The 22,223-nt window shown below is 42.2% G+C and overlaps 1 protein-coding gene across 2 annotated transcripts in view; it reads left to right on the top strand.

Moving 5' to 3' along the window:
- Positions 1 to 589: 589 nt before the first annotated feature.
- Gyg1 (glycogenin 1) overlaps positions 590 to 22,223 on the top strand; it is a 33,622-nt gene continuing 11,988 nt past the window's right edge. For both annotated transcript variants that reach the window (XM_029475534.2, XM_021157905.3), the window contains exons 1-5: positions 590 to 728; positions 2,868 to 3,003; positions 4,638 to 4,812; positions 5,064 to 5,226; positions 17,674 to 17,800. In XM_029475534.2, coding sequence (XP_029331394.2) covers positions 590 to 728; positions 2,868 to 3,003; positions 4,638 to 4,812; positions 5,064 to 5,226; positions 17,674 to 17,800 — 740 coding nt within the window. The remainder of the gene's footprint in view (positions 729 to 2,867; positions 3,004 to 4,637; positions 4,813 to 5,063; positions 5,227 to 17,673; positions 17,801 to 22,223) is intronic.

Below are 22,223 nucleotides of genomic sequence, written 5' to 3' on the forward strand. Positions count from 1 at the left end.
AAGTATTTCTCAACTTCCCCCCTGAAATGACAAATTGACCTTCAAGATTTGTGAAATAGATGAACCGAAACAACTGAATTACCTAAGCAGAATTACGGGAACTTACTACCCTTTATCCAGAACCAGTATGCTAAAGGCACTGGGGCTTTCTATGGGAGTGTGTTGATCTGAAACAAATCCTATCTTTCCTCTTAAGGCTTATTATCATAGCAAAGTAACAACTTTTCTGAGTCTGAGTTTCTCCTACCTACAAGTATATGGCAGTATGGAATTCCTATGCCCCTGACTTGGTAAAAGGGTCTTAACTACCTGATTAAAACCAGTGGTAAGAGTCTAAATATTTGGCAAAAACGTTCTCTTCAGTTTAAAAAGTTTAAATGAATACTGTAACTGGCGTGACTTTGAGAGGTCTCTGTTAATTCAAAGTTTATTACCCTTGCTTTTCCTGCCACAGGCCACACAGCTCTGCCCCCTTCCTTTCCCAGGCCCTGGAAGGAACGCCCGCGGCGCAGTCCCCAACAGGTGTCCCCTGGGCACAGCAGCCTGCGGGTCCCCAGGGCCGCCCCGCCCGCAGTGCGCACCGGGGAGGATGCGGCCTGGGCTTGAGCCTGCGCGGCCACGTGACGGCCGCTATAAGAGCAGCGGGCTGCGGACTCCCGCCCTCCCTGCTGGCCGCGGTCACCTACCGGCGCCCGGCTCCTCCGACCCACCCGGCCACACTATGACAGGTACGCCCCGCGTAACCGGGTCCCGCGACGTCGCCGCCCTTACGCCCGGGAAGCTCCGGGTAGCTCGCGAACAGTGGAGAGCGGCTCCGGCTGCTAACCGAGCCGCGCTGCATGCAGAGCGGCGGCTTCCGTCTCCCGCATCCGGGGAAGGCCAGGAGGGGTGGGGCGGGCGCGGGACGCACTGGGGTCGCACGGAGCCCCGAGGTGCTCTTGCCACCGGGAGCAGCAGGCGCCCTGCGGAAACACCGGGCTGCGGCCCTGCTCTGGCCGCTTCACTGAGCCTATTTTTAGGCCTCAGCAGCCGGGTGCTGCTACATGGGAGCCGGCTAGCGCCCCGGGCGGGCCTCGGTGCCACTTGTTGCAAAGTATCAGGCCCTAGGCGAATGAACCTCAGGACTGGGCACTAGAGGTAACTGGCCCTTCTGAAAGCTTGAAGCTGTAGCCTGGGTTATGACAGTAACTGAACGGCCATCTGAAGGTTAAACCACCCAGCTGTCAATTGGTCTTACTGTCCATTTGTCGGCTAAGTCTGGTGTTTTAGCTTGTGTTTATAACATCTGGCCCCTCCATTTGTTAATTTAACCTGAGAAAGCATAGCGTAGCTTCCTGTAGTTTTTACATACCCGTTTATTATACCACCTCCACGTTTCTCCGCCACCTCCTGAAGTCTCTTTGGATTTAACACATTGTGCTCATTTTTAAGTACTTTTGAGGCAAAATGGTTTTGAAATGTTACTGTCTCAGAATGTTCTAAGAATAACACAGATGAGTATCAGCCGAGGTTGATGGATGTGGCAGGTGTCATTACAGAGTATAATTGACTGGAGGTAGGGTATTCACAACTTTCTTCATCTTGGTAGTGTGTAGTGGGTTGTTCTGAAAGATGGCCCGGTAGTATGAGTTAAAATGGCTTTCAGGTTTCCTTCTGGGGAATGCGCTGGATAACCAGACAACCCACCCACCACACTGTCCCTGCTCAGTGGAATTCCCACGGCTTCTAGCATCCACACCGGAAAATAAGCAAGGGGAAATGAGGAAACCTGAGAGTAACACTGACAAAATCTCCTAACTCTCTTCTTGGGCATCAGTCCCCCCAAATGACTGCTCTGGAACTTGAGCCTTAGGATCCCTATGCATTTGGAGACCCAGCAACTGCTAATGTTAAAGTCCCCTTCAGAGATGGTCCCCAGAGTAATCTTACAAAAAGCCTGAAAAATCTTACAGGCTGATATAATGAGGACTCTTCAGTGGGAGAAAGAATTCATGTTTGACTTCTGTTTGGCTGGGGGTTTGGGAAAATTGGCATATATGTCCATGTCTCTTGTTAGGGGAGGAGGGGAGAATGGGGAAGGTGGTATATTGCTCATTTTCCCAGAGAAGTAAAGGCAGCTGGTCATGGGTTACACCTTTAATTACTAGTACTTGGTATGGGAGACAGGGTTGTTGTCTGGTCAGCTTGGTCTATGCAGCCAAGTCCTAGCTCAAAACAATAAAAGCTGGGAACGTAATTTATCGGTAGAACGCTTGCCTAACGTGTGGAAGGGTTCGGAAGCATGCGGATTGGGACCCCAGGGAAGAATGTGGGTTAGAATAAAGAAAAGACAGAGAAAGGAGATAGAGATGGAAGGAGACAAGAGAGAGGTTGGGTAGAGTTGGCGTCTAAACTCACCAACAGTGATTGGTCTCTAATAGGTAAGGCCACTGTGGGAAGTTCAGTCTTGGCAGCTGCTCGGTTACTTTCTGGGGTAGTGGGTAAGGAGGATCTTGCCTGGATGAAAATACCACTCACCAGGCCTTGTAAGAGAAAGGAAGTGTGCTTCGGAATATTCTCATCACCACCCGTTTCCTAAGCTCCACTCCCGGGGTACAGTTTGCTCTAAGGATTTGTATGGACTCTAACTGGGATTTGAGTTTTGTGGTGGTTATGATCGTCTTGAAGGTTATCTGGCATTCCTGCTAAACTGCAGGTTTAGCCTATTCCTAGATAGATGCCTGTGTGAGTTCTCCCACAAAAGGGGCTGCCGCCTCATTAACAGAAAGTTGATCTGTGAGGAGATGATTTTGCTGAACTGTTGGTTGAGAGAACACCTGGGGAAAATTCTTTTCAGCTGAGATATGCTTCTTTTTCTTTGTATTAAGATCAGGCTTTTGTGACGCTGACCACAAACGATGCCTATGCCAAAGGTGCGCTGGTCCTGGGCTCATCTTTGAAACAGCACAGGACTACTAGGAGGATGGTTGTACTCACCAGCCCACAGGTTTCAGACTCCATGAGGTAAAGATTACCTGCCTGTCTGTCTCCTTGTCCTCGGGACTCTAACACTCTTCTCCCTTGTACCAGTGGCACGGAGCCTGCACCTTCCTGGGGAGCGGAGCACTAAGTAAAAACAGATAATCGATGCCAAGCTAAAGATTATGGAATTTGGCATTTCTTCCCAGCTTTGGGGAGATGTCCCAGGATTCCTCCAGGGAGGTTCCATCTGTGCTCCATCTTCCTGATTCCATCTCAGGAGAGAGAACTGCCCCCTTACTGAGTCTTCTGAGGGGGATCCTGCCAAGTTCTGTCTGTCCTCACTCGTCTGTAGTCCTTTTCCCCCAAATGAAGCTAGGATTGTGTTGTTTCCTGTAAACAAGGAAACCTTCAGGTGCTATTGAACATTGTCATTTCTAGCTGACATTTGTCACCTAGTGATCTTTATGTATGAGAGAATAAAGTCCTTCTTATTAGGCTTCTGAAACTGCTACAGAATTTGTTGGGGACACATGCTGAGAAGTATAAGCTGCTTATTGATTGCATTAGTTCATTTTGAGTTTGGAAATTCAGTTTGCGATATCTGCATAGTAAACTTAAGAAGATTTTGGTGTTTCAGCAGCTTTGTGCTGTCTTGTTTTTACTACCTCCTGGCCTTCTTAGAAATTGAAAATACCTTTTATTTTTTTAAATGTAAACATAGGCCAAGGGCCTTTAAAAAATAAGGCACTATACATATGTGCATATACATATATATGTATGTATCTTCCACATTAATGACATTGATCCTACATAGCTCTTGAGAATGGTGCTCCAAACTCTTTCTTCTGATATATCCATTAGTGAGGATTGTGTAACACCCAGATCTGGTCTTGTACCCCACTACCATGACTCACTACAGTCGCCAGTGTCAAGGCCAAGGTTGCTCTGTGAACTAAAATGTATTTGTTAGCCAACTTACCTAACTTGAGAGATGAAATGCCACACCAATCGTTCTTCTGTTAAAGGCTTCTCAGTAGTTAAATGTTTGTATCGTTCAGTTTTCCTCTAGCTAGATATAGTGTCTGTTTCATTAACATGCCACTAAAGACATGGAAACCTGAATTCAATCCCCAGTACCCATATAAAAATCTGGGCCTCATGGTGGTGCATGTCTGTAATATCATCACTAGGGAGGCAGAGAGAGTTGGATCACTGGAGTTCACTAGCTAGTCATCCTAACCTAGTAAGTTCCAGGTCCCACTGAGAAAAGATTTCCCAAAGAACAAAAACAAAAACCACCAAAGCAGATAGTTCCTGAGAATGACTTCTGCACGCACATGCTCTCCTGTGTGTGCACTCTAACGGGTGAGTGTGTACACACACACACACACATACACACACACACACATACACACACACACACACATACACACACACATACTCTTAAGTTAGGTGACACCATAGCAGTTATCATTACTTATGGGATTTACTACATGTGCACGTGAACACAGTTTGTTCTGAAGTGCATAAAGACAGATGTAAGAGGGTAGACTATGTCAGCGCACCAGTTGTCTTGTGATTGACAGGTTATGAAGTAGAGTAAGGGAATAGTCTTTAAGTGTATCATGTGCTATGAAAAGAGTATATGTGATGCTTTCTGGAACTTATTTTTACAGAAAAGTTTTAGAGACTGTCTTTGATGAAGTCATCATGGTAGATGTCTTGGACAGTGGTGATTCTGCTCATCTAACCTTAATGAAGAGACCTGAGTTGGGCATCACATTGACTAAACTCCACTGCTGGTCACTTACTCAGTATTCCAAATGTGTGTTCATGGATGCAGATACTCTGGTGAGTGTGGCTTTAAGGGCTGAAAAGATGTGCATAGTAAGGGAGACCTGCTACTCATTTGAGAAATGCTCTCAAGACATGACAGATAAAGCCACTATCATAAGAAGTGTCAAGTGATGAAGGAGAATAATCCTAGGCTGCCATATAGCTGTCCCCATCTATTGTTTTGGGTAACAGGGAGAACCTCAGAAGGGTGTGCCAGGGCAAGAACATTCTTGAAACGCCTTTCTTTGTCTTTCTCCTTGAACCAGGTCCTCTCAAATATTGACGATCTGTTTGAAAGAGAAGAATTGTCAGCAGCACCAGACCCAGGGTGGCCTGACTGTTTCAATTCTGGAGTCTTTGTCTATCAACCCTCCATTGAAACGTATAACCAGCTGTTGCATCTTGCTTCTGAGCAAGGTAGTTTTGACGGTAAGTACCTGCTATCATGCATTTGATAAGCTACTAGTAAGTCTCTATATATTTAACTCTCTCTCTCTCTCTCTCTCTCTCTCTCTCTCTCACACACACACACACACACACACACACACACATCTATGACTGTATCAGAGTAACCTAAACTAAGACAGATATGTATTTCTGTGCATGTTTGTTTATGACAGGGTCTCACGTTGTCCAGACTAGCCTCAAACTCACTGTGTAGCTAAGAATGACCTTGAACTCTTGATCCCCTGTCACTACTTCCCCAAGTCGTATTCATCATAACTGGGTTTGTTGTGTACTGGTCGGATCAAACCAGGCTTCAGTCAGGCTAGGTAAATACTTCTCCAGATCCAGGCAGATGCTTAAGTGGCTTTCCCCTATCTAAATCAGAGTTAGTTTTTAAAAACTGAGAAAAGACCAAAGAATGACACACTTCTGCCTTAGTGCTAAGTTCAAAAATAGTGGCCGCTTGCTTGTTTTGAATATGTGATACCCTGGATTCAATCACTAGAACTGAATTAAACATTACTTCTGTTTTTAAACCCAAGTAAACTTCAAAAGTGTTTGTTACCCATTGCTAACAAGGATCCAGTGTTTTGTGAAGAAAACAGCCTGATAATTTGGCATTCTTTTGTAAGTTGTTAAAAACAAACCTTGGGTGAACAATCTCTATTTCCAAAGGCTCATTTTCTATAAAGCTATGTATTAAGTAAAATGCCATCTTCACAGCTGACGAGTGGAGCATTGACTAAGTTGGAAGCCTTTATTTGTATGTGTGAGTATGTCTATAGCTATAGATAACATAGGCCTAAATTGGTCTCTACAAACCCTAGGGCATGCAGTATAGTCCAAGTGATACAAGAATGAAATCGGTTCAACACTACTGGGCGGCGGGGTTGGTCCAAACCTGTAAAGTCTGATGCTGGGTACTTAATTTCAGGAATGCTTAAGTACAGTATAATTTGGAAAAGTGTTTCTTGGTGTAACACAATCCCAAGTGCACAATAAAGGATAATTACATTGAAGCTCCTTTCAAAGTGCTGTCACTTCTTTCATGAAGATAAGTTCTGTAGATAGGCTACAAGAGTTACCTTAAAAGGGCATAGGGAAGGCTCTGATCTGGGCTCGGTCATACAGATAGCACAGAGGTCATCTAGACCACTAACCACTTTCATTTCCACCCTCTGGGCAGAAAGCAGGTTCTACACCTCTTCCTCTGAGGAGGCAGCCCTGAGTGTTGTCTCCTCATGCTATCTGTGAGCAAAAGGACCTTTGTGCTCCCACTAGGCCCACATGTCTTTCAGAAAATTCTTCTCTCTCTTCTCTTTATTCCCGGTGTCAGATCTTGAACCTAGTGCCTTGAATGTGGTAGGCAAGTGCTCATCGGTGGCGAATATGAGCAGCTGAATTAGTAGTATTTGTTTCAGGCCATTGTTTTAAATAATATCAGAAACTTCACAAGACAAAGCCAGCAGTTAACACACAAAAGCAGTTCTTCAAACTGCTGGTAATGGTTTTTTAAGTAGAAAAGGTAATCTACTTAGTGCAGACAGAAAGGACACACTCTATAAAACCTGTTCAGTAGTGACTCAGTGTCAGACCGTTCGCTGACTGTGCCAGTCACAAGCAGGAACCATGGGGACAGTCAGATGCCTGGGCACTGTAGCAGATGCCTGCTTCAGCAGCTTCTTTCTTCCTAAGAACATACCTTTGATTTGAAGTAACTGGGTCTTTCAGAATAAGCTGAACCAGGCTTTCTCATTGAAATTCAACCATGATCATCAAGAAAGAGTCATTCTTGGGTTCAGGGATATGGCTCAGTTGGTAAGAGCACTTGAGATGCAAGCACAAAGACAGGTGTTTGCATCCACAGCACCCATGTAAAGGATTGGCCTGTGATCCCTATGCTGAGGTTTGGAGGAAGACATGCAGAGATTCATTTCTCTTAACCAGTTATAAAAGTTTAAAAAATCTTAATGTCTCAAAGGTTAAGCTGAACATTTGTAACATTGCTGAAGTCAAGCTTGAAACTTCACAGCATTTCAGGCTATGCATATGAGAGGTTTTTTTTCCTTGTCATAGACATCAAATTCTGTATAGTTATTTGCCTGAAGATTTGGGATTTACAGCTCTTTATAATCTCATTGCAAAGAATAAGGAGGGATAAGCTTCTCTCTTGTTTCACTAATTGGCTTATTTACATCCTGAGCTAATAGTTTTCAACTAGGAATGATTCTGTGTTGTACCCTCTGTTCCTTTACCCACCCCAATCTAAAACCAAAAGATGTGTAGCTACTTCTAGAGAATTTGTTTTTCTTGAAACAGATTGTTATCATGTATCCAAACTAGTTGTGTAGCTCAGGCTGGCCGTAAGCTCATTACCAATTCTGCCTCAGCCTTCCAAACTCTGCTTGGACACATTTGTCTTAGCTGAGGGAAGCCGGTGCTATTGGCACCTGAAGGGTAGAAGCTGACACCACTGCGTAATAGTTTGTAGTGCAGAGGAAAGCTCCTCACAATTAACTATCCAACCTACCATAGCAGCAGTGCTGAGGTTCAAATGCTCTGTTTAATGCCAGCGCTTTCTGTGCTGGCACCTCTGAGGAAGTAGTCAGGCTGGGGAGGTTTCTCCGTGGGTAAAGTGCCTGCCGTGCAGTTGTAATAACCTGAGTTCAGTTCCCAGGCACATGTAAGAAACTAATGGGAACAGAGTGCTGGAGCGTTTCTGTAACCCAAGCAATAGGGGATCCAGCACAGGAGGATCTCTGAAATGTATTGGCTGGCCAGCCTAGCTTAATTGATGGGCCTCAGGATCCGTGAGAGAACAGGAAAGGTAGGGGGCAGGCAGTCAAGCAACATACTAAATGTCAATCTTAGTGACAACAATTCTCTCTCTCTCTCTCTCTCTCTCTCTCTCTCTCTCTCTCTCTCTCTCTCTCTCTCTCACACACACACACACACACACACACACTGTCTTGCTTAAGCCACTTTAAGAAAATATTAACTGTTCACTGGGACCAATAGATAAGAGAGTGTCACTTTACTGACATGCTTTTAGCTGATACTATTTTGTTCTCATGAACAAAATGGGAATATGCTAATATTCATGTTTAAACATGTAGAACATTTCTGATCCTTACACTAAAGACAGCTGCCTTAGCAAAAATAGAAAGCAGTGATTTTTAGCAGAACTCTACTGCGTCTCCACCTTTGCTTTAGGTAGAGCTCTTTCCATTTCCTATACTCTAATTGAAGGAAGGCTAATCTTCTCAGAAAGCCAGCACAACCACTCTCAAGTTTAGAAAGTGACTCAAATTCTAAAATATATCTGATGGCCTGCCAGCTGCCTAAAAGCCATGTGATTTTCATCATCTAAAGGAATTCTAGCTTCTAGTCTAGTGGCTCGCAGTTCAGATCCCAGTAGTCACATGCCGTATTAAGTTATTCAGGGTACAACTAAAGATGAGGAAATGAAGTTAACAGCTAGCCGCCAAGAGGCACTGTGCATTATGGAGGCCCTGGTCACGGAGGGCCCGTTGCTAAGCAGCTTGAGTGTGTGCAGTGTTCCTTGGAAAGTGTGTCTGCTTTTTCAGTCAGAACTTGAACCTCTGCGATTCTCTGTGCTGCAACATGATTCTTCATTTAGCTGTAGCGTTCCAGACCCTGACCTTCTTTTCACTTGCTCCTGGCAAAGGGATGGGCTTTCTCAGGTATTCAAAGTGAAAAAGTTAAGCAGTTGGCTATTCAACATGTTTAAATTCAGTAGAAGAATAAACTAGATAATCTTAACTAAATAGCATTGCAGGGGTGTGTTGCTGAGTTTGATTCAGCAAGGTTAGCTAACTCCATACCTTAGGAGCCTGCCCTTCTCTGCAGGGATGTATAGTCATTCCCTTGGAGCAGCACTTGTGTGACAGTAATTAATGGAGCTTATACCTAAGGCCAGTAATGAACAACAACTTTCTGGTGGCAGTTTAGGATTTGTCTCAGAATTTTAATACATTTTATTTTTATTTTAATATATTAATAAATTTTAATATATTTTAGTTTGTAAGAATTATAAATACATAACATTTTTATGTGGATAAATGTTTTGTCCGCATACATGTGTTCCTTGTGCCCAGCTAGATCAGAGAGGACTTCAGAGTCCCTGGACCTGACATTACTGACTGTTTTAAGTCACCTTGGTCCTCTGCAAGAGCAGCAAGTACTCTTATATACCAAGCCTCGCTCTATCCCAATAAATATAGTCTGTGTAATATAGTATATATTACATAAGTATATTTATATGAAATAAATATATATTAATGTACTTTTAGAGTATTTTTGTTGCTGGGCATGATGGCACACACATTAATCAGAGAACTCAGGAGGAAGAGGCACAGCTCTGTGAATTCAAAGCCAACCTTGTCTGTATAACAAGTTTCAGACCAGCTAGAGAAACCCAGTGAGACCTTATCTTAAAAATGTTTGTTGTTGTTAAGGTGTTAAGTCATAGGCATGGAGGCAAACATTTTCAAATACTCCTTTCTCTTGTGCACATTCTAACACCCACAGGGTGCCCCTTCTCCTTTCACATACATTTATCAGGGCCTTGAGTATCAGCAGTGTCAGATTGCTGCCACAGAAAACTTGTTAGCAGATCATTGTATCTGTCTGAGTATCTTCAAAGTCTTGCTTAATCTCTTGGTCACATTCAAAAGACTGGAGCCTGGTGTCTCTGACAAGCCACACGGGCTGCTGATGGCTGGGCTCTTGCAGCTGCTTTTAAAGCCCTTCTAATGAGAAGGAATGTGCCTGCTATTCTTCTAATCACCAGCCTTCAGTCACATCCCTCAGCAATTGCCTCTGGCCAGGGGAAGCATCCTAATATGGCAAACCAGGCTTGACTTCTCTTCATTTCCCAAGTGTCTGAGCTACCAGAATTACAACTAGTGACAACATACTTCATTACTAGCCTCTGTTTTCCTTAGGGGCAAGTGTTAAATCCAATTTCCTATAAAGTTTTGTGTATTTTTAAATTAGCTTGAAACTTGTACTCTATTTGTTTCCTGAAAAGCTGAACAATAGCTTTTGTGAAAGTCCATTAGATTTTATAGGATACTACACAAACATTTCAGAGGAAGAAGATGAAGCTCAGGCGTATTAACGATAGAAAGAGGTCACCGTACCACAAGCCCTCATGGGGTGAAATGAAGCCGACACATTGGCCTCTAAATTTGCACTCAGTCTGCACAAGTTCTGGACTGTACTTTCTTTCCCATGTCTCTAAAATATCCTACATTAAGGCTGCTTATGGATCTGTATGTGTTAGTTTTAAAAACTCATTACAAGAGTTCATATTGCCCAATCTGGAGTGCCTTATTGTTTGTTTATTTAGTCTTGATAGTAGCTTTAATTGTTATAATAAAAGTACCCTAATTACCCTAAATTTTTAATTTATGTACTAGAACTTGGATTTATAATTAAAGTTTGGAGAAAATAGAGAATAAATATTTGTGGCAGAATATTAGATTTTATTTTACTTTAAGCTGTATCAAGGATCTGTAATAAAGTTGGTATTGCTCCAATTTCTTAATTTTCCTTGATATCCTGAGAATCTGATCATGTCTTACAGGTTTGGTGTACCTTCCCTAATCTGTGTAGTTAGTCTGGCTTTGTACTGAACTTGTCCAACAAAAGAAGGAAGGACTGAGGCATTTCAAAAGTAATGAGTACATATATACTTTTTCTTAAGACTGTTTTTCTCGTTGTACTCTTGATCCATTTTCTTAGCCATCTGTCTGCCCTTAGCTTTGGAACAAGGAGAAATGAAGAACTGTGAGAAAGAGGAGGAGGAAGGGACTAATGGGTTATGTGCCCGGAGACTCTAAACCAAACTGTTTTACATTCTCATTATTTCTCCACAGCCTGGGAGGGACAGGTTCTTGCAAGCATTTGTCAAGTAGTCACTGAGTACTCAATGCTAAAAGCTCAGGGCAGCAACTTTCCGACTGGCTCTGAGCTGGCAGCAGAGCCGGCTGTGAGAGGAGTCTTTCTCAGCTCTGCCTCGGTGTACAAGGGGAGGAGTAGAGAATTGTTGCTGTTGCATTGGTTGGTTGTTTTGTTACGTTTCTTTCCCAATTTGCCCACATTGAAACATTCCCTAGATTAAATTCTGAGAATGATTATACATGAATAAAAATATCCTTATTACCCTGTTCATTTTATGGATTCATTTCTTAAGATTCACTTCTCTGAGTAGAAAGAACAGCTAGTGCCTTAATAATTTTATAGATGAAGTGGAAAAGATTCAGGTCTTTTCTTTGGCAGCTGTGTTCCTCCCCTCTGCTCTGCGTCTGGAGACTCATTCTCAATCAGCTGTCTGTCCTCTCCTGCTGTTCTTGGATGTTACTGACTTCCCTCACCTGTGTTCCTATAATCACCCATTGACTTGATATTTCAAAACTTATCGTAACCTCTTACCAAATTGAAGGAACAAGAATAAGTGTCCTAAGTAGCACAGGTTTGGATTTCTGCCTCTCTAAAGTTTACAATATTTGAAAGCCTGTGGGTGTTTGACAGGCAGTTATGCAACTACCGTTCTGTCAGGATCAGCTTTCTAATGATCTTTCCAAGAGTCCCTGCCTCAGACTGGGATGTGTCATTCTTGCTAAAATCAATGTCTCATGGCATGCATGCAATATAACTTTGTCATTAATCTTTTTTTGGTAAGTGAAAAGAGCTGTGTGATGTGGAATGGTAAGTCAGTTGTTCTTGGTTTAAATGGATTAAAGCCAGTGAAATGCAGACATGCCCGGGCCAAGTGCCTGGATTTCCCTAAGCCATGTAGGGTTAATCCACTGATCCCTGGTAAACCTCATTACTCTAGAGGTAAACGTCCCATCTCCACTGTCCCCAGTGCAGTATTACCTGTCATTTGGGAATCTTTGGCCTGCTTCTGTGTGCAGCAGTGATGGTATCTTCCAGATAGAGTGTAAAAGACAGCTTTAGTAATCAGTTTTATGTCATTTCAGTGCCTGACTGATGATAGTTGGAAATTGTTTACTTAATATTGCACCTTTGCCCTCATTCTGAATTAAGAACCATTTGAGAGTTGGACCTTCTCATTTATCATATGCATTATACATATATCAAACATGAAACTTTGTTTTAAATAGAAATTTTTCAGTGTTGTATCCATTGATTTAGTAAATCTTAAAAGGAGTTTTTGTCTAAAAGATTGTGGACCAGTGCTCCTCAACTTGTGTGTGTGTGTGTGTGTGTGTGTGTGTGTGTGTGTGTGGTTTTCACATGGGAATGAAAATGGATTCTGAGTCAGTAGGACTGGGGTGAGAGTCAGCATTCTGCATTTCTATCAAGCTCTTGGGTAAGAACTATTGCTATTGCAACCTGAGTCATGATAAATGAGAAGAATATTCTTATGGGAGAGATACTGGGTTTCTTGTTTAATCTAGAATTGATTTAGACCTTCCTCTTGTGACAATGACCAAGCAATCTGCCAACAAACTTGGCAGTCCCAGAAACTAGAGAGTATTGGGCACATGTACACATTTCAGAGGCAACACTCCCTGTTTATAGAGCCAAGAGAACCAATGTCTTTTTATGTGTCCATGGTTACTAGGCTCAGGACCCTACTCAGAAATGCTAAGGAGCTATAAAGTAGCAGCTCTGGCAGGCTAGTGGAAGAAGCTGATACAGAATTGGGTATTTATTTTTGTTGCTAACTGGAGTCACATGTCCCTTGTTTCATTTTCTTGCTCTCTGCCTCATCTCTGCTGCCACACTCCAGCTTACCAGATCACGCCTGCTGCTGGTCAGTTCTGTGATGACTGAGGTTCAAAATTCTGTAACCTGCAAGATTAAGTCAAGATGCCTATAAGTCTGACTAAAAAGTACTAGACAAAATCCTGGCTTGTTATTTTTTGGTAGTGGAAATTGAGCAATCTTCATTGTATCTTTGTGTGTTTTGTGATGCGTGTTTACCTGTATGCACATTCTGCTTTGAACAGTGATCTTAATATTTCTTAAAAAAATATTTTTCATATCTAAATATTTCAAAAGAAAAATAGAGACAGTCTTACTGACACTAAGTATAGATCTTTCTAACCTTTCTGCATCTACCTTACTGAAATGTTAAGCTGTGTGTTTGAAAAGAGGTGACGGGAATCTCCAGACTGCTTAAGCAACAGCGTTGCCTGACAGTTGTGGTACCACACACCTGAAACCACAGCACTCTGAGGAGGAGACAGGAAGGACAGACATCTAAGGGTGCCTTGACTATAAAAGTTCAAGGCCAGCCTGGCCTACTTGGGACCCTGTCAAAACACTAGATATTACTCAATTCCATTTTTAATTCACTGTTTTGGGATAAACAGTGATTTGTTGTAGTTATATGATGGAGTCAGTAGTTATCTGACTTACTGAGCATTTCAAACACACAGTTTGACATTTCAGTAAGGTAGATAGATAAAGGTTAGAAAGATCTATATGTAGAGTCAGTAAGACTGACTTTTTTTTCCACCAGGGCAACTTTATTGCCTCTTATCCGTCCTGTTTCCTGGGGCCTCAGGGCCTCTCAGTCTTCCCTCAGCTAATGAGCTAGGAATGTCTGGGGGGATGGGCAGACAGAATGCGGAAACAGCCTTTCATGATGGAGGCTACCAGCTTGTGGCTGCACTAGGCCAGCAGCTCTGACTCCTCTTTCCTAAGCTCACATTGGGCTGACTTGGACATGAGAAGTTCTAGTCAGGCCTCTGTGGGATTCAATCGTTTAGATGCTTTGTATACATAGCAAATATTCATTTTAAGCATTGCTTTTTAATGGTCTTACATTGTACCCTAAAAAGACAATAGAAGGGCTGAGGATATAGCTCGGTGGTAGAATGTTTTTCCAGCAAGCACAAGGTTCTGGGTTCCATGCCTAGGTCTGCCAACAAACAAAACTGGTAGTCCAGACAAGTAAGTGGTTTTCTAAAGTTCAAAATAGGAGCTACTGCTTATATTGTCTGGGTATACAAATGTATACAAGTGTAGTAAGGCAATTGTGAATTTTATTTATGATTATATAACTTAATAATTACACTGGGGGTGGGGGACAATGAGATTGGATGGGTGTGCCCTCACAGAGAACACAGAACAGTCTGTAACATCCACGCTCTTAAACTGGATGTGTAAAGTTTTATTAATAAGATGTTTTATCATCTACATTATACTTTTCTGTTGATAATAAGAGCACATAAAGAGTACTTAGAAAGGTCTTAGGACAATTCTCATTCCTACTGTTTTGTATTGATATTTTTAAATTACAAAAATAAAATAAGGAAAAATTAGAGAGAAACATCTATAGCACCAATCCCCTAATATAATGTTGTTTTCATTTTTATTCTTATGTTTAATGCTTCTATCTCATGCATGCAGCCTTGTGTCTTTATAGCACACAGTGGACAACTGGTCTTTATGTTGCCTTTAAAGGCATGATAGCAATTATGGATGATTAGTGCCTTCACTAGATAGCCCTCCATGGCATGATGTTACTTCAGCTGCTCTGCTGTGGAGGTTCTTGAATATCTTGAGGGTTTTGCATTTATTCAGGAACGGGAAATAGTTTTTCTATATTTATGACATACTGTTATCTAGGAGGACGACAATGATAACCAAAAAGGAGCCAAAATCTTTGTCCTTGTGTAATTTAGAGTCAAAATGACCAACAGTTTCTTACTGTATTCTGCATTTTAATTACATTAAGCCTTTTAAACTTTTATGTGTTTATATTTCATTTGCATTATTTTTTATTTTGAGTGAATTGTAGCTTCTCATGCTGCTATAAGAAATAATAGAGATTCTCTATTGCCCTCATTCATCTCCCTCAGTGGCAACATCCTATATAACTATGGTATAATACAAAAATAAGGAACTTTACATTGATCAGTCCATGAAGATTATTCTGATTTCATCAATTTTATGCGCTGGTGTGTCTGTCTGTATGGATGTGATCTGTTCCATTTTATTACATGTATACTTTGTTGTGAACACTACCATAGTCAAGAACAGACCAGGCCCCATCATGATCCACTTTACAGCCACAGCTTCCTCTCTTCTCTCTCCTGTTCTTGGCAGCCACAAATATGCCGTCTGTGATTTTATCCCTCCAAGGAGTTTACATAAATGGGATCATTCTGGTTTTCACTCAGCAGTATGTCTCTTGAGATTGATGCCCTATGCATCAGCAGTCTTCTTTTTTCTCGGTGACTTTCTAATTATGGTTATATTTATGTACCTGTCGAATGGCATCTGGGTTATTTCTAGCTCTGCCCTTTAATAAAAAAAAAGCTGTTATGATCATTTCCTCAGATTTTGTTTTGATAACTATGTAAAAAGAGAATTAGTAAGACTGTAGACATGTGTCCTTGGCCATTAGTGTCTGTGTCATCCATATTGATGATCTTTGGGAGACTCAAAGTTAAGTTTCAGAATGGGTGTAGTGTTTGAGTATTACTACCTTAAGCCTCAGAATATATGTTGGTCTATACAGATAAGACCATCTTTTGTATTGATCTTTGACTGTAGAGTTTAGGGATGCTATTGACCAGGGGCCTGTGCATGATAGGGATTTATTTATTAGTTCTAGAGACTAGGAAGGCCAATGTCAAGATGAAGGCAGATTGTCCTACAGGAAGCTAGCACTCTGCTCTCTCACACCATTTTTTTGCTGTAACCTGAGGTGAAGAGCCTCCTTGACCACTCGGTTATGACACACATGCAGTCTTGGATCTAATCTCCTCTTGGAGATTAGGGTTTCAAAATGTACATTTGGGGATCATAGCCATTCACTTTATTGTATCTTTGAAACAGTGAAACATACTCTATTCCATTTCTGATTTCCATTTCAGTTGTTCATTGAGGAATGGGACCTGTCAGAGGCTCCTCAAACAGAACACTTTCTCCACAGATTGAACATCAATGAATGCCGTTCATCTATCAATTGAATGGATGGTACTTGGGAAGAACAGGATATACACAGTAGGGACCAGGCACATTTGGGTATTAAATACAAAGCTCCAATTTTACTAATTTTTCTTCATGTTACACAAATATCCATAATTTTGAAATCTTTTGGTCCAAAGGAAACCAAATAGCACAGATAGACTATTGATTGGACTTTTTGAATGATTAAAAAGAATACTGGATCTTGACACAAAGCAGACCCAGGACAGGATTGAAATACACGGTTGCTAGCCTCACACTTAAAGTATACTCATTTCCTCTATCACCTCACCACACACACAGTCACCATAAGTCTCTCCATAACACACACACACACACAGACCCCATGTGTCTCCTGTGTCTCACACACACTGTGTCTCCCCCACCCCACACATTTCATGTGTCTACTCAATGTTCTGACTCTTAAGCATGTTTTCTGAACTCTCAGAGGCTAAAATAGAAAACTCCTGGGCTGAAATAAAGATTGAGTTTGGAGATAATTTTTCTTAAATGTCTATTTAGGACTCCGGTCAGACGCTTAGCTTTTTAGATTGTTTCTTTGTCTCCCCTGCTTTGTTTCTGTTTGTTTTTTGAGGCAGGATCTCACTCTATAGCCTAGACTGCCCTGGAATTCACTGTGTGACCCAGGCAGGCAGACCTTAAACTCATAGCAATACTTTTAGCTTCTCCAGTTGGGGGATTATAGGCAAAGAGCTGAGAGTACAGGTAAAAACCATCATGCCCAGCTTATTTTCCTGTAAAGTGAATAGTATGTCTTCACTTTCCAAGAGAGACATAGAGTCTAGGCCCCTAACGGCACTTTACTATTTCATGGATAACCTTAGCCATAGACATGACTGACCAGCACTTGGCCAGGGACCAGGTCAGCAGCACACCCCTGATGGTTGTCACAGTGCTGGCTAAGGTGTGCGGAGAGTGTGCTAATTCTTCTCTGTCCAGATCTCCTTCTGGGCTCATCTCTCCTGAAGTTGTTAAGTGTTCCCCAGGAGAGCTCAGGTCTTAACTCAAGCACAGCTTTGCCTGGGAAGCCTCCTCTGAGCCGAACCCATGAATCCCTATAACACTTGTCCACTTTGCTTTTGTACCCTCATCCAACTGTGATCATTTTTATTGACTTTAACTTGTTAGTATCTCTATCTGCTATCACATTCCAGACCCTTGTGAGGACAGTGACCATGTGTCTTATTCACATTGGTTCCATAGAACCTGGTACAATGTATGACATAGTAGCTGTTCCTTAAGTATTTATTGAACATAAATCAGAAAAAATAGCCATTTACTCCAAGAATGTCTTAAAGAATATGACTTGAAATATATTACTTAAAACAGAATTAGTATATATTTTAAGCTTCCCATATATTTCTATAAAATTCCTGAATTGCCTTAGAGGTTTATAAACCATAATTCTATTTGTCCATTTCCTTCCAGGTGGGGACCAGGGCCTACTGAATACATATTTTAGTGGCTGGGCAACGACAGATATCACAAAACACCTGCCATTTGTGTATAACCTAAGCAGCATTTCAATATACTCCTACCTCCCGGCATTTAAAGCGTAAGTACAAACAGTTTAACTGCTGTTGGTTATGGTGAGGGTAGAGGAGTGGCCTTTCATGTCATCGTCTTTTGGAGGAAAATAATAGCTGGATGATTTTGAGAAAAGCTTGCTCTTGTAAAATCCTGGCTGCAGTTTTGAGAAGCTTGATATTATCCACTGCTCCATACTTAAAGTAGCCCAGAAACATTTTGCTGCCTTCTGGAACAGATTCCCCTCTGTTTCTGCGTTACACCACACTGGCTGCTGAACTTTGATCTTCACTCTTCCTCCTTGTCCTTCTCCTCTTCCTCCTCCTCCTCCTGTCCTCCTCCTAGTCCTCCTCCTTCTCCTCCTAGGCCTCCTCCTCCTCTTCCTCGTCTTCCTCCTCGTCTTCCTCCTCTACTCCTTCCTCCTTATTCACAATGAGGATGTTGCCAATCCCCTCCCTGGCTTTTTGTGGGGGGACTTAGAGCAGGCAGCACCATGCTGTTGTGGTTGGGAGAGGGGGTGACTTGCAACTGACTACACTCAGCTCATATCCTGAAGTTGCCGCTTACCAATTACTGATGCTGGACTAAAGTCTGAGCTGTTCTGCCTCTGTGTCTTCGTGAGGTCATTGTAGGCACTGAAACCGTAACCATGAAAGCAATTAGGAATCTGGCCTGCACTGAGCACTAAGTGAATGTCTTTCACTTAGTTCCATTTTAGAAACTCTGTGTCACTTCATTGCAGTTTATCAAACTGTGAAGGCCTGAGACCTGTTCTTTAGCTTCTGAATCGTTTGTGGTCAACTGAGATGATTCTCACTTCCTGCGCAGCGGCCTAGCTGGCAGGGTGATGCTAGGACATAGACATAAGAACAAGGCCCTTTTGGGAGTTAATCTACTCTCTCCCATCCCTGTGTGGCATGCACATTCCTGCTTTATCATCCAAAGTCCTCTCTGTGCATCCTGCACCACAATAATGAACAAGTCTGGGATTTTGTGGTAGAGATGTTTCCTTTACAACAATTTTTGGGGCAGACTCTGTGACCATCCCCAGATAAGGATTTTAAGTATCTTGTGGGGGTTTCTTTCCCCCTCAGTCCCTCAGTGTTTTTTGGCACCTCTCTGGCATGGAGTCAATTCTTTTGCCCTTCAATAGTAAGGCAGGCAAGCTCTTACACTACTATTCTGAGTAAAGCAAATAGAATAGGGTTGACATCATCAAGAACATAAATATTGTTTTTCATTCCTCAGTCCTTGGAATTATAAAATCCAATCTGTCTTGTGTGCACTTGTGGATCTGGTTTATTTTAATCCTATTGACTCATCACTAGCCTAGCCAGCTTGAACAGTGTCCTACGATCACGGCAGCTTGACCCCCTAGAGCTGAACTTGTCTATAGTAAAGCAGTTACTATAGTCCAACTGGGCAAATGAGTGTAACAAGCAAGAACCATGTGAGAGCAAAAAGAATTTAATGGCAGGAGCAGGATACTTCGTTCTTCGGAGCAGGTATCCGGGAATGAACGTAGTGGAGTGGCACAAAGCTGATGTTGTCTATTTAGCTTCAGTTTCCGAACATGATGAACTTAGTGTTCATGATGCTTCTGTTTCCCTGTGGCTTAGTTTAATCTGCTTTCCATCTTCCATGCCAACACCAGACACATCCCATGTGTCTGGACAGCTTGGTTTGCTTGAGCTCTACTTGTGCTTTTTAACACAGAAGAAGCAGGAAGAGCAGTCTTAGTGCTGCAAAAGAAGGACGACTTTGCTAGAGCTGTGGTACCTATCTCCAAGCTGTTGCATGTGCTCTAAATGAAGTTCCTAAAGTTTGAGATCTAAATAATCATAATGGCCAGGGTGGATTCTTCTTCCTAGTGCAGCACAGATGCTGGCTTTGGCAAGATCCTTGCTTTGTTGCCATTTCTGTAGAGTGTACGGTACATTGAGGAAATTTGGATCAGTTCCATTAATCACTAATCATGCGACCTATAGGCTGGCTGACACATGTATGTTCCCTTACGGTAGCTTGTCCTCAGTGGGGCCAGCTCTTTATTCCTTTGATATGATTGCTCAAAGCCAGACTTTATTTCCTCCCACTGCTGCCTGTTTAAGAACCCTGAAACCAGATTCACGAATTCATTTTCCCTACCTTCTGCCAGAAAATGTTTTTGTTTTTCTTCTAGAGACCTAGCCTGATAGACATTTCCCTCTATTTTCTTATACTGAGAAAAGGATGAGAAGATGTAGGTAGTTCCATTTCTTTTATGCTAATGTATCAATGTCAGAATCAGTTTTTTAGACTAAATTAGCCTGTCCTGGGCCACAGTAGTTTTCTACAGAGAGGCCTCTAAATTAAAGCCCATATCATGTTCAGAATAGCCCGGTGGTCTCTAGGGCTGAGTAGCTCTAGTACTTGCTGCTGCCTGTGGGTGACCATGGGATATGGTAGGTAGAAGGAGAGGCTGGACCATGGGTTAAAGCAAGGGGCTTCACTAGAAAGAATGGAGGTTTTGTCTTAAAACTGCACATAACTATTTGCTAAGATATATCTCTAAAGCCTTTAGTTGTTTCCAAATGTTATTCACAGAAGTCACTCAAAAATAGACTATTTACATACATGCACATGCACTCATGAACCCACACATGCACTTCGTGTGCATCCACATTCACTTTTAAAACATGCAGTTTCAACTAAGATGTCCTCATGGAAATTAATGTGTTTTTGAGCCATGAAGTAGTAAGTCTAATGCCCTCTTAGGAGGTACATCTCCTTGGAGAGGTATTCAGAATGGGCAAAAGGGGGTGAAAGGAGTGAGATCCCACATGCAGAACCTTGTTGAAGATTAACATCTCAATTGGAGAGGGGCTTATGGAAGGACAGAACAAGATTAAGTGGAGGTCCAGCCCTTCTCACAGATCTTCAGCCCTTAGGCTGCATTTGTCACATACGTTTCTTTCAGTTGTGCTATGCATAACTGAATTAAATTCAGTTGGCCTTGTTTAAAAATTAGGGGTTGACTCCCAGCACCACAATATAAAAAATAATTTCACATAAAACCTAGTATTCCAACTTCTGGTAGAATATGTTGAATATGACCAGTAGGTTTCTAGAGTGTGAGTGTTGCATTTCATGAGGTAGGAAGGACTTTGGATAGATGTTAGGAAGTGTATATGAACATCCTAGTGAGACTGTGAAATAGACAAGCTAATATAAAAGGATTCCTCCAACCGTGAATCACACATTTAATCACGGAACATTGAAAGCGAAGGGATGTAAAGGACGCAAGTTCTGGGAAATGGAGAGGGGAGGCTTGTGCAATGTCACCGTCTAGATGCTGTGCAGCGACTGCCCTCATGGGCTCACAGCAGCTGCACTTTCTCACATTGAGACTGCACAAGGCAGGCCTGTCACATGTCAGCTAGGGTTAGGGAAAAGGCTGAACTACTGGCTACTGATAAATCTATCCGTAATGGGAACCTTTGTTTTCAGGTGTGTACTCCATGCTAAGGTGATCAGGATCCACTGGATAGGATAGCTCCAAATCCATGATCACAAAGATGGCCCCAATCAAACTCAGTGGGTCACCCACAAACATGACAAAAGCCATGAATATAGCAATTAGTAAGGAAGGGAAGTATATAGAGGAGGGAGAGAAATTAGGGACAGTACTGGGTAAGAGCATATATACATCTTTGGAATAAGGCCATATACATACATCTATGTAACTGCCAAAGAATCAATTTTAAACAAGTCACACATTTAGGAGAGAGGTATGAATGGGACAAAACTGCCAGCACATAAATGTTTATAGCCACTAAACAAGATGATGTAACCAATGGACTGGTTATTGGTAGAAGAATCCCCAAAACTGAGCCTGGGGAGAAGGGGTAATAGACCCAGAACAGAAATGTACAAGGAGACCCAGCAAGATGGTAGTATTGTGGAAAGCCACTCAATGAAAATGTCTCCAGGAGAAAGGAACACTTTATCTGTGTGGAGTGCTATTGCAGAAGAAAGGACAACTTAGAATGGTACAGAATGTAGACTGTAGAGGACACTGGTGACTTCAGCAAGTATACCTGTGGTAGAGTGGTGGAGGAGAAACTCTGGCTGAATCAGGCCTAAGAGAATGAGGTTGGAAATGTACATTGCTTTCCTAGATGCCTGCTTATCAAAGGAACTGGAAGGGGGTGGCAGCTGACTGGGAAAAGAAAGCAGATGTTACATGTTTCTAGCAATAGGAGTGGATTTGGAAGGATGCCATTAATAAAGCAGAGAAGTGAGAGAAGAGCTGAGAGTGATGCCTTTGATAGGATGAGAAGGAAGAGATCCAGTATACACATGGAGAGGTTGTGCTCAGAGAACATCCTCAGAAACATGGGGGAAATGGGTGTGTAGTACAGGTATGGATACTGGCACATGAGTCAGCTGGTAGAGGCAGAGAATGACATGCT

The sequence above is a fragment of the Mus caroli genome, unplaced genomic scaffold (assembly GCF_978045245.1).
Source record: "Mus caroli unplaced genomic scaffold, Mus_caroli_1 scaffold_3, whole genome shotgun sequence".
Lineage (NCBI taxonomy): Eukaryota > Metazoa > Chordata > Mammalia > Rodentia > Muridae > Mus > Mus caroli.